The 16,368-nt window shown below is 37.7% G+C and overlaps 1 protein-coding gene across 1 annotated transcript; it reads right to left on the bottom strand.

Annotated features, from left to right (window-relative positions):
- Positions 1-7,394: 7,394 nt before the first annotated feature.
- Positions 7,395-15,775, bottom strand: LOC107887866 (uncharacterized). Its single transcript, XM_016812087.2, has 6 exons — positions 15,497-15,775; positions 14,632-14,979; positions 13,786-13,860; positions 13,391-13,579; positions 12,816-12,963; positions 7,395-7,522 (listed from the first exon to the last, which is right to left on the bottom strand). The coding sequence occupies exons 1-6, from the start codon at positions 15,773-15,775 to the stop codon at positions 7,395-7,397; spliced, it is 1,167 nt and encodes a 388-aa protein (XP_016667576.2).
- Between the last annotated feature and the right edge of the window lie 593 nt (positions 15,776-16,368).

The raw sequence follows: 16,368 nt of genomic DNA, 5'->3' as shown, positions 1-16,368 counted from the left end.
AAAATGGTAAAACATGAAATAATGTATTAATAATTAAAACAAAGTTCAAATTTGCTTCAAAATTCATGTTCTTCCACCGGAATAAGAAACAAAAATTAGAGCTTGAAGCTTTTATATATTCGGTGCATGCTTGGCTCAATTAAGGTATGAATTTTGTTCGATTTTTGATGATTTCTATGTTTTTGTGATCGTTGTTAGGTGCTCTAGCTAACCCATGCTTAAATTTGTGAAATTGTTGATGATTTGGAAATGTTCCATGGATGAATTCATGAGCTTGGTGATATTATATGTTGAAATATGAAAGCTTGATGTTGGGTTTACATGTTTTGTCTTTAGATTTTTGATGAATTTGAGTAATTCGGGCTAAATTGTAAAAATGTTATTTTGAGGGACTAAAATGTGAAATAAAAGAAATGTATGGACTTGTATGAGAGATATGAAAATTTGGCTAAGCTTGTGTATAAGCAAATTATGTGTATTTCGTGATTTTGTGAATTAGGGACTAAAGTGTCGAAATGTGAAAATGTAAGGGCTAGTTTGCAAAATGCCCTAAATATGTGTCTATGGATTGTTTTGAATGATTTGGAGAATAAATGGGTTAATTTTGAATAAATATAGATCAAGAAAAGAGGAATTCAGACCTAGACCGAGGGAAGTCGAAGATTATAGAGTAAACAATCTGAGTCGACAAATTTCGAGTACGAGGTAAGTTCGTACAAAAGATATGATGTTATAAGTATGTTTTGATGCTTTGATTATATATAGATTGGATATATATTTGGTTTGGATTAATACGATGGTAAATCAATGGTATTTGGCACTAAGTGTGTGATTTGAACTTATGAGGCACTAAGTGTGCGATACCGATATAATTTCGATTAATTAAGATGGCACTAAGTGTGCGAAATTATTTTAGCTTCAGTTAACCTTTAAAGCACTAAGTGTGTGGATGTTTGAAGCAATAGTAATTCACAAAGAGTTCTAAAATATCCAAACAAAAGGTGAGGAAGAAAATTAATAAGTACGGAAGGTTCAGTTATGTACGATAACTATGTGGTAGATGATATTATGTATGTGAAGTTCATTGAATTGGTATGAACATATGAATTCTGTTGGCATAGAATTGATAGATGATTTGAGAAATTATGAATACTTATGTATTGATGTTTCATATTTTATATACTGTTTATGATTTTTGGTACGAGCTTACTAAGCTTTGATAAGCTTACTCTGTGTGTCTTTTAACTGTATTATAGATATCGTAGCTACTGGAAGCTCGAGGATCATTATGGATCATCACCGCACTATCGAACTTTATTTTGGTACATTTTTGGAAATGTAAATATTGGAGTATGGCATGTATAGGCTAGAAGTACTTTGAATATGTTTTGAAATGTGTATATATCTAGCCATGTGATTTGGCTTGATTATAGATATGTTTATGAATGAGTTGTGATATAAGTTATATGATGAAGTTATGTTTATGATACATTCTTGTTTGGCCAAAATAAATGGTCAATCTCGCAAGTATTTGGTAAGTTCATAGTATAAGTTTGAGTGGTATGTATTAAGGTTTATAAACCATATGTTTTGAGATGTTTTTGTCTTATGTTTTGACATAAAATAGTAAGGTTATTAAGCATGGATTTGGTTGGCAATGATATAACATGAATGGTTAAAGTTTTGGTTGTGAATTGGATGTGAATTGGTTAAGAAATGTTGTGATTTTGGTTGCTTGTAGGTTTGATTTAAATGGGTGGCAAATTGGCTTTTCTAATGACCTATTTTTGTCCATACGGGAAGAGACACGGGCGTGTGTCTCAGTCGTGTGTGACACACGGTCATGTTGTACGACTGTGTGTCCTCTGAGGTACCCTACAATTGTAAGTCAGGTTCGAGCAAGGCCAAGGAACACGGACGTGTGGCTAGCCGTGTGGCTCAAGTCAGACTCGACCACGGCCAAGGCATACAGGTGTGTCTTATGGCCGTGTGAGCAAGTCAGTATGTATGCCCAGTTTTGACACGGCCTAGACACACGAGCGTGTCTAATGCCGTGTGAGGTACATGGTCTATTCACACGGGTGTGTGACTTGTACTTGTTTGAAAAATGTTTAAGTTTTGGAAAAAAATTATATGTGTTTGGTTTAGTCCTGACTCTTTTTTAATGCATGTTTATGGTCTCGATGACCTATATAAGGGACTCTATACTGATCTTGATCATTGATGCTATGATGTTTATGAAATGAAAGTTAAATGTTCCGATTTGTTTGGTAATGCCTTTAACCCTAGTCCGACGACGGATATGGGTTAGGGGTGTTACATATCTTTTCAAATTAATCCCTAAAATAGATAGATTAAACTATCTCGATCTTAAAAATATAAAAATTACTAAAAACATGCAAGAAAACATACCTAATTAAGCTTGATTAGTTTCCTTTCTCTTTCTTAGGGTTTCCATGCAAATTTTGGGGAAGATGATGAAAAATAAGATGATATTTTCTATTATTATCTTTTAATTATTTTGATTTCCAATTTAGTCCTTAGCCTTTTTTAAAATTTCCACAGATGAATCACCAAAAATATCTACTAACTTTTCTTTAATGGTCTAATTACCATATAAGGACCTCTTATTTTGAATTCCATAACTATTTGATCTCTTTAGCTACTAAATTCAACTTTTACATTTTATGTAATTTGGTCCTTTCCATAATTAAACAGAAAATCGATAAAATTTTCTTACTAGAATTTTCATATGATATTCCTATCATAATGTAGACCATGTAATAATATTAATATAAATTTTCTTTCCAGCTTGGATTTGTGGTCCCGAACCATTATTCCGTTTTCACTGAAAATGGACTATTATAACTTTCCCCCTTAAGAATTTTTGCCCTCAAAAATATTACCAGTAAAGAGGTTTGGATATTACTTTCTTATAGTATCCTTCGGTTCCCAGGTAGCCTCTTCTATACCATGTCATTGGAAAAGAACTTTCACTAAAGCTACCTTTTTATTTCTTAACTCTTTTATCTTATGTGCTAGAATTTTGATCGGTTCCTCTCTATATGTCATATCAGGCTAAATCTCAACTTCCATTGGAGAATAACATGTGAAGGATCCGACCAATATCGTCGCAACATAGATACATGAAAAATGTTATGAATCTGTCAAGTTCTGGTGGTAATGCTAACCGATATGCAACAGGTCCTATTCTTTTAGTAATCTCATATGACCCGATGGATCGTGGACTTAATTTTCTTTTACAGCCAAACCGAAGAACTTTCTTCCAAGGTGATACTTTTAAGAATACCTTATCACTGACCTAAAATTCTATCTCTTTTTGTTTAAGATCGGCATAAGAATTTTGACGATCAGAGGCTGCTTTCAGACTATCTCAAATTACTTTCACCTTTTCTTCAATTTCATGGACTAAGTCAACTTCGTGTATCTTTTTCTCACTGAGCTCTGTCCAATATAATGGATTTCTACATTTACGACCATACATAGCCTCATATGGTGCCATTTTAATACTGGACCGGTAACTGTTATTGTAAGCAAATTCAACTAAAGGCAGATATTTTTCCCAGTTACCTTCAAATTCCAAAATACAACATCGAAGCATATCTTCCAAAATCTGTATAACACGTTCGGATTGTCCATTAGCCTAAAGAAGGAATGCAGTGCTGAAATGTAACCATGTACCTAGAGCTTCTTGCAATTTGTTCTAGAATCAGGATGTAAATAGAGGATGTCTCTCTAAAATAATGGAGACAGACACTCCACACAATCTAACAATCTCAGAACCATATAATTCAACCAATATTTACAAGGAATAATTCATATGTACCGGAATAAAGTGTGTAGACTTTGTTAATCGATCGACGATTACCCAAATAGCATATTTCTTCTTTGGAGACAGGGGCAACCTTGATACAAAATCTGTGGTAATTCTTTCTCATTTCCATTCCGGTATCGTAACTGGCTGTAATAATCCCAAAGGAACCTGGTGTTCAGCTTTTACTTGCTAACATATCAAACATTTAGATACAAATTCAGAAATATCCAGTTTCATTCCTGGCCACCAGTACATCTTTTTCAAATCATTATACATTTTATTACTGCCAGGATGAATAGATATATTACCATTATGAGCTTAATGCAAAATCTTTTGTACCAGTTCTGAATTCCTTGGTACGCATATTCTATCTCTGAATAACAGACAATTGTCAGACCCAATCTAAAATTCTGAATCAGAAGTCGATTCACACTGTATCGTTTTGCTTGTAACTCACTATCATCTTTTTGAGCTTCACAAATCTGTTGTAGAAATGTCAGTTTAGCTTTTAACTCAGCTATAATTGAACCATCATCATTATAATGATAACTGATTATTCATTGCTCGTAAATTAAATAAAGACTTTCTACTTAGAGCATCAACAACTACATTAGCTTTTCCCGAATGGTACTCAATGACCAAATCATAATCTTTCAATAATTCAAGCCACCTGCGCTATCTTATGTTCAAGTCTTTCAGCAACATCAAATACTTCAAACTTTTATGATTAGTGAATAAGTGACACTTTTCACCAAATAAGTAATGCTGCCAGATTTTCAGTGCAAATACAAAGGGTGCCAATTCAAGATCATGTATCGGGTAATTCTTCTAATGTGGTTTTAGTTGTCTTGAAGCATGGGCTAATACTTTACCTTCTTGCATCAATACACAAGCTAAAGTGCATCACTGTAAATATAAATTCTTTACCCGAATCAGGTTGAACTAACACTGGTGCTTCTGTCAATAAGGCTTTCAATCTGTCAAAACTCTGCTGACATTTATCAGACCACTCGAATTTCACATCCTTCTGTAACAAGTGAGTAATCGGAGAAGCTATCATTGAAAATCCTTTAACAAATCTCTGATAATATCCAGTAGTCCCAGAAAACTTTTACTTCAGACACATTCTTTGGTGGCTTCCAATTAAAAATAGTTGAAATTTTATTTGGATCCACCCTGATACCTTTAGCAGATACTATATGTCCGAGAAAACCAACTTCCCATAGCCAAAATTCACATTTACTGAATTTGGCATACAATTTTTACTCACACAGAGTTTACAATACAATTCTCAGATGATCAGCATGTTCGTTTTCATCTTGGGAATAAACCAAAATATCATCAATAAATACTACAACAAACCTGTCTAAATATGGTCTGAAAATTCTATTCATTAAATCTATGAATACTGTAAGTGCATTTGTCAAGCCAAATAGCATCACAAGAAACTCATAGTGCCTGTACCTAGTTTTGAAAGCTGTTTTTGGAACATCTGAATCTTTTACCCATAGCTGATAGTAACCAGAGTGAAGATCAATCTTTGAAAATATAGTGGAACCTTTTAACTGATCAATTAGGTCATCAATACGAGACAATGGATACTTGTTCTTTATTGTGACTTTGTTGAGTTGCCTGTAGTCAATACACAGTCTCAATGATCCATCTTTCTTCTTTACAAACAAAACCAGTGCACCCTAAGGTGAAGAACTGGGTCGAGCAAAGCCTCTGTCAATCAATTCTTTTAACTATGCTTTTAATTCTTTCAATTCGGTAGGAGCCATTCTGTAGGGTGCTATGGATTTCAGTGTTGTCTCCAGGACTAGGTCTACAGAGAGCTCCACTTCTCTAACTGGTGGTAAACTAGGTAATTCCTTTGGAAATACATTAGGAAATTCACAAACAACTGACACTGATTGAATTTTTGACTCAGATACCTTAGTATCTAACGCATATACAAGATAAGCATCATACCCTTTTTTGATATATTTCTGTGCTGATATAGCTGAAATCACATTAGATAACCCATCCAATTTATTAGATTCAACATAGAGTAATTCACCATTCTGATATTTCAACACAATGTATTTCTGTTTACAATTCGTGACTGCATCATGTTGAGTTAGACAATCCATTCCCAAAATTACATCGAATTCATCAAAGGGCAGTAGCATCAAATCAGCTGAGAAATAATAACCCTTTATCATGAATGGACAGTTTTTACAAAGTTTATCAACCATAACATACAGGCCCAGGGGGTTTGAAACTTTAAGCACAAATTCAGTGAATTCACCAGGTAAATTTTTAATAGACACTAAATTCGTGCATATGTATAAATATGTTGAACCAGGATCAATCAAAGCAGTAATATCAGTGTCAAGAAGAGAAAATGAACTACTAATAACAGTAGGTGCAAAAGCATCCTCTTTTTCACACATAGCTTATGTCCTTGCCAGTGCTCTAGCTTCAGATTTGTCTGTTGAATCATTTGTAACACCTCGGCTACCACTAACATTGCTGAGGTTTTGAGGTGGTCTGCCTCTTGAGATAGGATTGCTCAGCCTAGAGGTCTGAACAATATCTTTTACAGGCTTTTTTGGGCAGTCTCTAAGATAGTGGTCAAAAGAACCATATCTAAAACAAGCTCCACTTCTTATGCGGCATTCACCGAAGTACAATTTATTACAATATTTGCATCTTGGTTTAACACTTCCAACACTCCTTACACTTGTAACAGATGGAGACAGAGATTTTCGAGTAGAGTGTTGGGAGCCTCGTTTTTTCCAGAACACCCCACAGATGCAGTAAAACAATCATGGTACTTCTTTGATTTCTTTGGAGTAGATGATTCTAACTTGCCCATAAATCTCTTCCCAAAATCTAGGCTTCTTTCTTTGCTTGCTTCTTTCTTTACTTAATTCCTCTGCTTTGTGTGCTCGATCAGCCAAAACTACAAATTCCCTTAGTTCAAGGATTCTAATCAATAGCTTGATATCTTCATTTAAGCTATCTTTAAAATGTTTACACATATCAGCCTCAGTCGGGACCCATTCTCTGGCATACTTGATTAACCGAATAAATTCTTGCTCGTATTCAGATACAGTCATATTTCCCTATTTAGGCTCTAAAAATTCCTTCTTTTTTGATCTAGAAATCTCTAACTAATATACTTCTATCTGAATTACATTTGGAAAAACTCCTATGTAACATTTTCTCTCGGTATAATAGAAATCATAGTATTCTACCAATGGTAGGTTGTGTCTTTTAATAAAGAAACTGCACATTTCAAATACTCAGCGGGTGTACATGATAATTCATCTAAAACCCTGATGGTATTTACCAACCAAAACTTAGCCCTCTCCGAATCATCTTCATCATTATCCTTAAATTCTTCTACCCCATATTTACGGATTTTATCTACTGGAGGCTTACCAATTCTATTAGGTTTAGCACCTTGTGGCATCTCAGGAATCGGTTAAGGAATAGAAGGGGGAGGTTGTTGTACAACAAGATTTTTTCTTATGAATTCTATAAACCACTTATTCATCATTTGGAAAAAGGCTTATTTTGCCTCCTCACCTTGGCCCTCAGATTCAGGCCTTCTACTTCTAGATGTAGCTCTTTGAATTGAAGCTGGAGCATTGCTCCCAGCTTCCTCGGATTCAGCATTAGCTTCGTTGGATGACATTCCTATATGAAAAACACATTTAAAAATAGTTAGGAGATATCACACAATCAAAAATTATATACTGGCATGTATAGCTAAACTCATACTTGCTACGTTGTCTGAGAATCAACTATTGCTCTGATACCAATAAATGTAAGACCCCTAACCCATAGCCGTCGTCGAAACAGGGTTATAGAGCATTACTAAAGTTTATAGAAAAAATACAGATAATTCATATAATTTACTATTCATATCTAAAAATAATCATATTGTCCCTTGAATGGACCCTCGAGGCCCAATTTAAACATTAGAATCAAGTCAGGACTAAACGAAATCTCAGAGAATTTTTCGCGAAATTTCAAAATTTTTCTTTAATACAAGGGTCACTTGCCCGTGTGCGTAGCCCGTGTGGCTTACAGGGCCAAGTGACATGCCCATGTTTCAGGCTGTGTGGGCATTCGATGTGAGGCACATGGCCGTGTCCCAGCCCGTGTCCTTACCCTGTAACTCTCTAACTTCTGCTACACGGACTACCACATGCCCATTAGGCCGTTTGGTCAATTTAATTTTCACAAATTAGGTGCAGGTTTCACACAGCCAAGACACACTCCTGCGTATGACACACGGCTGAGACACGCGCCCGTGTTTCTGCCCATGTGCCCAATTTTGAGCATTCTGTTTCTAAATTTTAAGATGCAAGAGACACGCAGCCAAATCACATGCTATGTACCAGGTCGCGTGTCACACATGGTCAAGACACACGTCTGTGTGTCTACTTGTGTTAACAAAGTAAGGCTATTTCTTAACCTTATTTCTCACCCAAAATTTAACCTTCAACCTACAATAACATTTGCATACATTTTCCAAACAATCCAAGTCATATAAATTAAGCAAACATCATTAACATGTATGAAATAGTATCACATATTCATATGATCAAACTTACCTTCTTGTAATGATATATATTTTACCCTAATTTAATTTAACCAAACCATATACATATAAGCCAAACACGATATATATATATAATCTTATAATAACATACCATAACAATCCATTTTTAACCATTCCAATGGCTAAATTACGAACAACTATTTACATGCCAACATAGGCCAAGATAACCTATACATGCCATTTTATCAAAATAAGATTCTTTTTATACCAAAACAAGCTGGAGGATAGTGTGATGATACTCCGACCAATCTCCAACCTTTACAAGCTTCCGAGCACTATAAAACAGAGAAAAGAAAATCTAGTAAGCATTTAATGCTTAGTAAGTTCGTATAGTAGGAATTTAGTTTACCACAATTTGGTTTATAGCCTAAAACACCACTTCACCAATCATGTTAGTCAAGTAATTCACATAATACCAAGAAGATGGATGAGCTTATCATTTAATGTCTTTCATATACATATGCTTTCCATAACAATTTTCCATATTACATGTACACTTTAATGACAAATCATTTCAAATTCAGTTTAGCCATGGCAGAACTTTACCCGTTGAATTGATTTGAAATATCGATGGATACACTCATATGTACACTATAGTGTACACTACTATAATTCGTCAATTATTTCATGGGGTACCCAATTAGGGCATATAATTAGGAAGCACACTCTCGAGCCATGTAATAGGAACCGCACACAGAGCCATTTGGAGAAGAGCCTATTGGGAAGCTTACTCAGGCTATATAACAGGAAGCTCATAAGAGCCATAATCGGGTAGTTCACATAGAACCATATCGGGAAGCTTCGGATAGCTAATATTGGGATGCTCAAGTGAGCATTTTCGAGAAGCTCACGAAGAGCCAATTTAATGGGAAGTTCACAAAGAACCTTTAATCGGGATACTCATAAGAGATAAGGTGTGTCCACAAGAAATGTAGGATCACAACCTATCAGAACACTCAGAAAGCTATAACAGGAAGCTCGAGAGGGCTAATAACGGGACACTCTTTCGAGCTATAGTGTGTCCGCAACATATGTAGGACCACAACCAATTCGAAAATCTTGTATCCATCGAATTTCATTTACTCAAATGGGACTTGACATTTATCGGGCATTATCGGATATTCAATCAATTGCACATACATTAAAATTATACAATTCACATATACAACATTTAATTCAAACATATAAATGTACACAAATTAGTTACACAAACTTACCTCGATACTTGTTTCTATACAAATTCTACTAATCCGAAAGTTTTGTTTTCCTCAATCCAATTCCGTATCTAGCCTTTCTGGATCTATAACACCCCAAACCCGACCTAGACGTTATGACCAAATTCGACGTCACAATGAAGTGCCTTCCAAAACCTGCACTTGTTTGGTGAAAAACTGTTTTAAAGTTAAAACCCATTTAGTTTTTAATTGCTTGAGAAAACATGGTAAATTCTGTTACTATAACTGAAATTAACTCATCAAAACGTTTGTTATCATTGATTTCATAATCCGTTTAAAATGGCGGAAGCTTCTTTGGTTGAAAACCTTAAGGTTAAAATGCATGTTTTTCTTTGAAACCATTATTGTTTAGAAAACTCGATGTTCCTACTCAAGCAGTTTAAAATACGAAATCAAAAGCCCAATAAAAGTTAAAAATCTCCTAAATGGCCTTATTACATAATTAAAACCCAAATATAAAGTCTTAGAATAAATTTAATGTCATAATCAAAACATCTGCGATCGTGTGGCCAACTTTGAGTCCCTCGCGACTCCAAATCGTCTAAGGCTGGGGATTACCTGCACAGTTAAAAGGAAGGATGAGTTTATGAGAACTCAGTGTATCCCCTATCAATCAAGCAATAAATAGTGCGTACAGTAACGGTCTAGGCCAGGGCCCTATTCAGTAACAGTACAGTCTAGGCCTTAGCCCTATACAATGACAGTGTGGGCCTAAGCCCAAAACAATATTAGTACAGTGCAGGTATGCAACCCATCCCATCCCAATCTAACCAACACACCACCCGTACCAACCAATACACCATGTAGGGATTAATTCGACCCACCCAGCCAACACACCAATATCGCAGCGAAGCTGCTAATAATAGTAAACGTGGCATAGCCACTAATATCAAAATACGTGGCAAAGCCACTAGAACAGTTAAAATGTGGCAAAGCCACTAGCACAGTACTTCCTCCAAATCAGAATCCCAACCTCAATGCAAAATGTCATGTCATAAATAATGCGCATATGCAAGGCCTCATACTTAGATACAATCATATATATATCATACACTCATCAATCAACCTACCTCTAGGGTATAATCGTCATTTCCATCCATTAGGGGTAAATTAGTAATTTTAACCCTTTAGAGTATTTTGGTCATTCACTAATTTCGGGGTCTCGATGTAGATAACGACCTCTCAGAAGGTCTACCTCCGCCTCGGGTGACTCAGGTAATCAATATGGACAAAATGGCGTAAATAGGGCCCAAAGCCCATTACTTAGCCTAGGTGGCTCCACACACTCATATGGCTCATTTAGCCTTGTTCTGTCACAAATATACAGATTTCATAGTCCAATCCGAATATTCTCACTTCTTGTGAATTTTACCTGTATGGGGCCCATGGGCCCATTGCGCCCACGCAGCCCATTTCAGTCCACTGCGGCCCATAACGATCCAATCCCATGGAAACGCTCGTGGAGGTCTCTACAATCTGTCTTCCATGGTTTGTGGGCTCGGTTTACCTCACGAGCGATTGCTCACTCGCGAGGCTACAAAGGACGAAGTTTTGGCTTTTTGGCTTTTTCCGTTTCACAAATATATGGCGTATGAATACACACCTTTTTGGAGAGGAAAACGACAATCACCACGTGCCCAACCTAAATCCAAAATAACGCTCCAATGTTAGTTTTCAATTACTCGGGTTAACCACTCTCATAATATCTCTTAATTTCCAACATCAAATGCTGCTTACCTTGATAATACAAGTAGGTTCCAAACCACCCTTAACCCACGATCACTCACTTACTGACAAAGATCTGCATTAAAGTCCACTTTGTTACACAATCTTAAACATAATCCACTTAACCATGTGTACTTCTTACCGAAACAAAGACTAAGAGAGGAGATTAGTAGTATTCGGCCTACCCCAGCATAAACTACAATCTAGCACACGATGCCACGAATGCACCCCTAACAATAGTTGACCAAAAGAAAAGGGATTAGAGAGGGAGACTAATATAATATAACAAAAAGAAAGAGAAGTGGCACAACTGTGAACCCACATATTAGAGATAGCAATAGCAAGGCTCAGTTAATGCTATGAATTCGATAATCTAAGAAGAAACTTAATTACTTGATCAAGCAGGGAGAGATTCAGCAAGGTGAGAGGGTATTCGGCTAGGACAGAGAAAAACCCAAATGAGTCGAGAGGGAGAGGAGGCAAGAGCGATTCGGTCAAGGCTCCAAGAAGGGAAATGTAGTTAAGGTAAGAAGGAGAATAAAGAAAGATAAGAAGATGTTCAGTCAAAGACTTAAAAGGAAAGAGAGGAAAAAGTCATGTCATTCGACACAAAGTGGAAAAGAAAGGAGTTGAGACAAGGAATTTCGGCTTAAATCCTGTAGGGCACGAAAGAGAGATCGACACTAAGTAGAAGATACCAAAATGTCAAAAAAGAGCAAAAACCCAAAAGAGAAGAGAAAGAAATCGGCACCTTCTCCTACACCAATTGCCAAAAATGCACTCCCCAAACCCCCTTGGCCGAATTTGCACCAACAAGCTCCCCATTTCGGCTACAACTCATCCCAATTTCAAACTCCTTGAAAATATCCAAGATTCTCTCCCCCTATCCATCCTTGATATCCTCCATAACAACCTCCATGACCGATTTAAACTCTCCACCCCCAGAGTTCAAATCCAACACCCACTCTTACCGTCACCTGGTAGCAAAATAAATGCTCCTTGCCTGCCATGAGACTCGAACCCTTTCTCCCACAATAGCCTTGTCATGCCACTTGCCACCAAGCTACAAGGCTTTTTTTGACATAAAATCTCACACACTTAAACATAAGTCCTAATTGCTAACAGCCAGTGTCACCTAAGAAGAAAACCAAAAATTTTACCAAGGCCTAGACTCGAACCCAGGCTTCTAAAACACCCCCAAAAATACCCAAATCACATAGCCAATAAAGCAAACAAGAAATTTGTGTCAAAGAATGCAACAGACCCTACATTTTTGGGGCGTTATAACTCTACCCGTTCAAGAAATTTTGGCCCCGAAATTTACCTGATCAAAATAAGTGAGGGTTTTGATGTCGCGTCGCCTCTTCTGGTTCCCACGTGGCCTCTTCTGAACCGTGATTACGCCAAAGCACTTTGACCAGTGGAATAGATTTCATTCTCAATACTTTAACATCACAATCCAATATCTGCACCGATTCTTCCTCGATAGTCAAATCAGGCCTAACCTCAATTTCCTCAGCTGACACTATGTGTGAGGGATCAGAACGGTACTGCCTCAACATTGAAATATGAAACAAGTCATGAATTCTATCCAGCTCTGGAGGCAACTCAAGTTGATAAGCGACCGGTCCCACACACTTAAGTATTCAGTAAGGCCCAATAAACCTAAGGCTAAGCTCACTTTTCCGCCCAAACCTCAAAATTTTCTTCCATGGTGAGACTTTACGAAAGACATAATCCCCCACAGAATACTCGATCTGCCTATGCTTTAAGTCTGCATAAGACTTCTGCCTATCAGATGCTTCCTTTAACCGGTCTTGAATAAGTTTTACCTTGTCTTCTATATCAGAAATTAATTCCGGTCCCAAAATTTGCCGCTCACCCAATTCAGTCCAACAGGTAGGAGTACTACACCTACGACCATATAATGCCTTGTACGGTGCCATTTGAATACTAGACTGGAAGCTGTTGTTATACATAAACTCTGCCAGCAGTAAATAGTCCTCCCAGCTGCCTCTGAAATCGATTATACAACTTCTTAACATGTCTTCTAGTATCTGAATCACCCTCTTTGACTGCCCATCTGTCTGAGGGTGGAACGTAGTGCTGAAATCCAGTTTTGTACCCAATCCCTCGTGCAACTTCTTCTAGAACCGAGATGTGAATCTAGGATCTCTGTCAGATATGATAGAAACCAGTACCCCATGCAGTCTCACAATCTTGGCCACATACAACTTGGCCAACTTTTGCAACAAATAATCAGTGCGGACCGGTATAAAATGGGCAGATTTAGTCAATTGGTCTACAATCACCCATATCAAATCCTTCTTAGTAGGTGTTAAGGGTAGTCCACTCAAAAAATCCATGGTTACCCTCTCCCACTTCCAGAGTGGAATTTTAACTGGCTGCAGTAACCCAGAAGGTAGTTGATGCTCAGCCTTAACTTGCTAGCATGTCAAGCACTTACTCACATAATCAGTAACTTCGCGTTTCAACCCTGGCTACCAGTACAACTCATGAAGATCTCAATATAACTTGTTTCCGCCAGGATGCATAGCATATGGACTACTATGCGCTTATTGTAGTATAGACTACCTTAGATCCGAATCCCTCGGCATACAAAATCTTCCACGGAAACATAATACTCCTTCACTATTCAGCCCAAAATCTTAGTCTCACCATTCTTGACTTGTCGATAACAATGACTAGCGACTCATCCAACAATTGTTCTCCTTAATTTGATCAGTCCAAGTCGGTCTCATTTGCAATTCAACTAACAAGCTACCATTATCGAACAGACTAAGAAGAGCAAACATTGCTCTCAAATCAGATACAACCCTACGGCTCAATTCATCAGCTGCCACATTAGCTTTACCAGGGTGGTACTCAATTGAACAATCATAATCCTTAAGCAACTCTATCCATCTTCGTTCCCTAAGATTCAGCTCTTTCTGAGTAAGGAGATACTTGAAGCTTTTATGATCTATGAAAATAATTGTCTTTCCACTGTATAAGTAATTTTGATCTGTGAAAATAATAGTCTCACCGTATAAGTAATGCCTCCAAATCTTCAGTACGAATATCACTGCAGCTAACTCCAAATCATAAGTGGGGTAATTTTCCTTGTGAGGCTTAAGTTGACGAGACGCGTAAGCAACCACCTTACCTTTTTGCATCAACACACAACCCAATCCATGGTGCGACATATCACTCTAGACAGTAAATTCCTTCTCAGACTCCGGTTGTATCAAAACAGGGGCCTTAGTCAGAACACCCTTCAGTTTCTCAAAACTCTCTTGCTGTTTATCAGTCCAATTGAATTGTACCCCTTTATGCAGTAGCTTGGTCAGAGGTGCAGTAATCAGTGAAAGCCCTTCAACAAAATGTATGTAATACCCAGCCAGACCCAGAATGCTTCGAATCTCAGATACCGTCTTTGGTGGTTTCCAATCCACTACAGCTTTAATTTTTCGAGGATCCACCCTACTTCCCTCTCCTGACACTACATGACCCAGAAATGTCACTTCTCGCAGCCAGAACTCACACTTGTTGAACTTTGCATAAAGCTACTTTTCCCTCCGAATTTGTAAGACAATTCAAAGATGTGCATCATAATCCTCTTCGGTTCTTGAATGCACCAGGATGTCGTCTATAAACACAACTACGAATCGATCCAAATAAGGTTGGAATACTCGGTTCATCAAATCCATGAAAGTCGCTAGTGCATTCGTCAACCCAAACGACATCACTAGAAACTCGTAATGACCATAGTGAGTTCTAAATGCAGTCTTATACACATCAGCCTCTTTAACCTTCAGCTGATGATACCCGGACTGAAGATCTATCTTGGAGAAATAGATCATCTATCCTCGATAAAGGGTACTTGTTCTTGATAGTCAATTTGTTCAATTGACGATAATTGATACACATGCACATGGATCTATCCTTCTTCTTCACAAACAACACCGGTGCTCCCCATAGAGACACACTCAGTCAAATGAATCCTCGGTCCAGTAGCTCTTAAATTTGAGCCTTTAACTCCACTAGCTCCTTTGGTGCCATCCTATAAGGGGCAATGGATACCGGAACTGTTCCAGGTATGAGCTCAATGCCGAATTCGACCTCACAGTTTGGTGGCAACCTAAGAAGTTCTTTGAGAAATACACTCGAAAACTCCTTAACAGTTCTGACATCTTCCACAAAAGGACATTTAGAATCAGAAATACTAACATAAGCTAGGAACGTCTTGCAACCCTTGTGAACCAGCTTCTCAGCCTTTAACATAGAGATCACATGAGTCAGATAATCCCTTTGCTCCCCTATCATAGTCACCTCCTCATCCTCAGTAGACTTCAACACCATACGCTTAGCAGCGCAATCTAATTTCGCATGATGTTTTACTAACTAATCCATGCCCAATATAATATCGAAGTCCCCAAACGGCAGTTCCATCAAATCCACCGGAAAGACAACCCCTTGGACCTCAAGGGGCATGCCTTTGAACAACTTATTCACCCTTACCGACTGTCCCAGCGGATTCAACACGGTCATCTCACTAACAATATTTTCAAACTGGATACCCAGCATCCCAGACACAGTGCATGTAACATATGAGTGCGTAAACCCAATATCAGTTAAAGCAATGTATGATACATTATAAATTAGGAACGTACTAGTTATGACATCAGGGACGTCACCATCCTCTTGGCTGTGAGCAACATAGACCAAGGCTAGCTGTCTCACCTTAGTGTTACCAATACCTCTGCCCGATACTCCACGACCACATCCCCATCCATTTCCACCTCTAACCTGTCTACGGCCTCTCGGTGGCTGATAACCACCTATACCTGGCTGAACATGGCCCTGACCTGCAGCTTTCATCTGAACAGGCCTCTGGGTACAGTTTTTAACCTGATGATCCATGGTTTCACACTAAAAACACGCCCCAGTTCATT

Source organism: Gossypium hirsutum, chromosome A03 (assembly GCF_007990345.1).
Source record: "Gossypium hirsutum isolate 1008001.06 chromosome A03, Gossypium_hirsutum_v2.1, whole genome shotgun sequence".
NCBI classification, from domain to species: domain Eukaryota; kingdom Viridiplantae; phylum Streptophyta; class Magnoliopsida; order Malvales; family Malvaceae; genus Gossypium; species Gossypium hirsutum.
Note: the sequence above shows the minus strand (reverse complement) of the source record. Positions and strands in the feature narration are given on the sequence as shown.

Coding starts and splice junctions, on each gene's coding strand:
- LOC107887866 (XM_016812087.2), bottom strand. CDS start 15,775: ATGGTGTTGAAGTCTACTGAGGATGAGGAGGTGACTATGATAGGGGAG. Junction 13,861..14,631: donor AGTCTGAGAAGGAATTTACT/GTCTAGAGTGAT, acceptor TTGACATGCTAG/CAAGTTAAGGCTGAGCATCA. Junction 12,964..13,390: donor TTACTGCTGGCAGAGTTTAT/GTATAACAACAG, acceptor ATGTTGAGGCAG/TACCGTTCTGATCCCTCACA.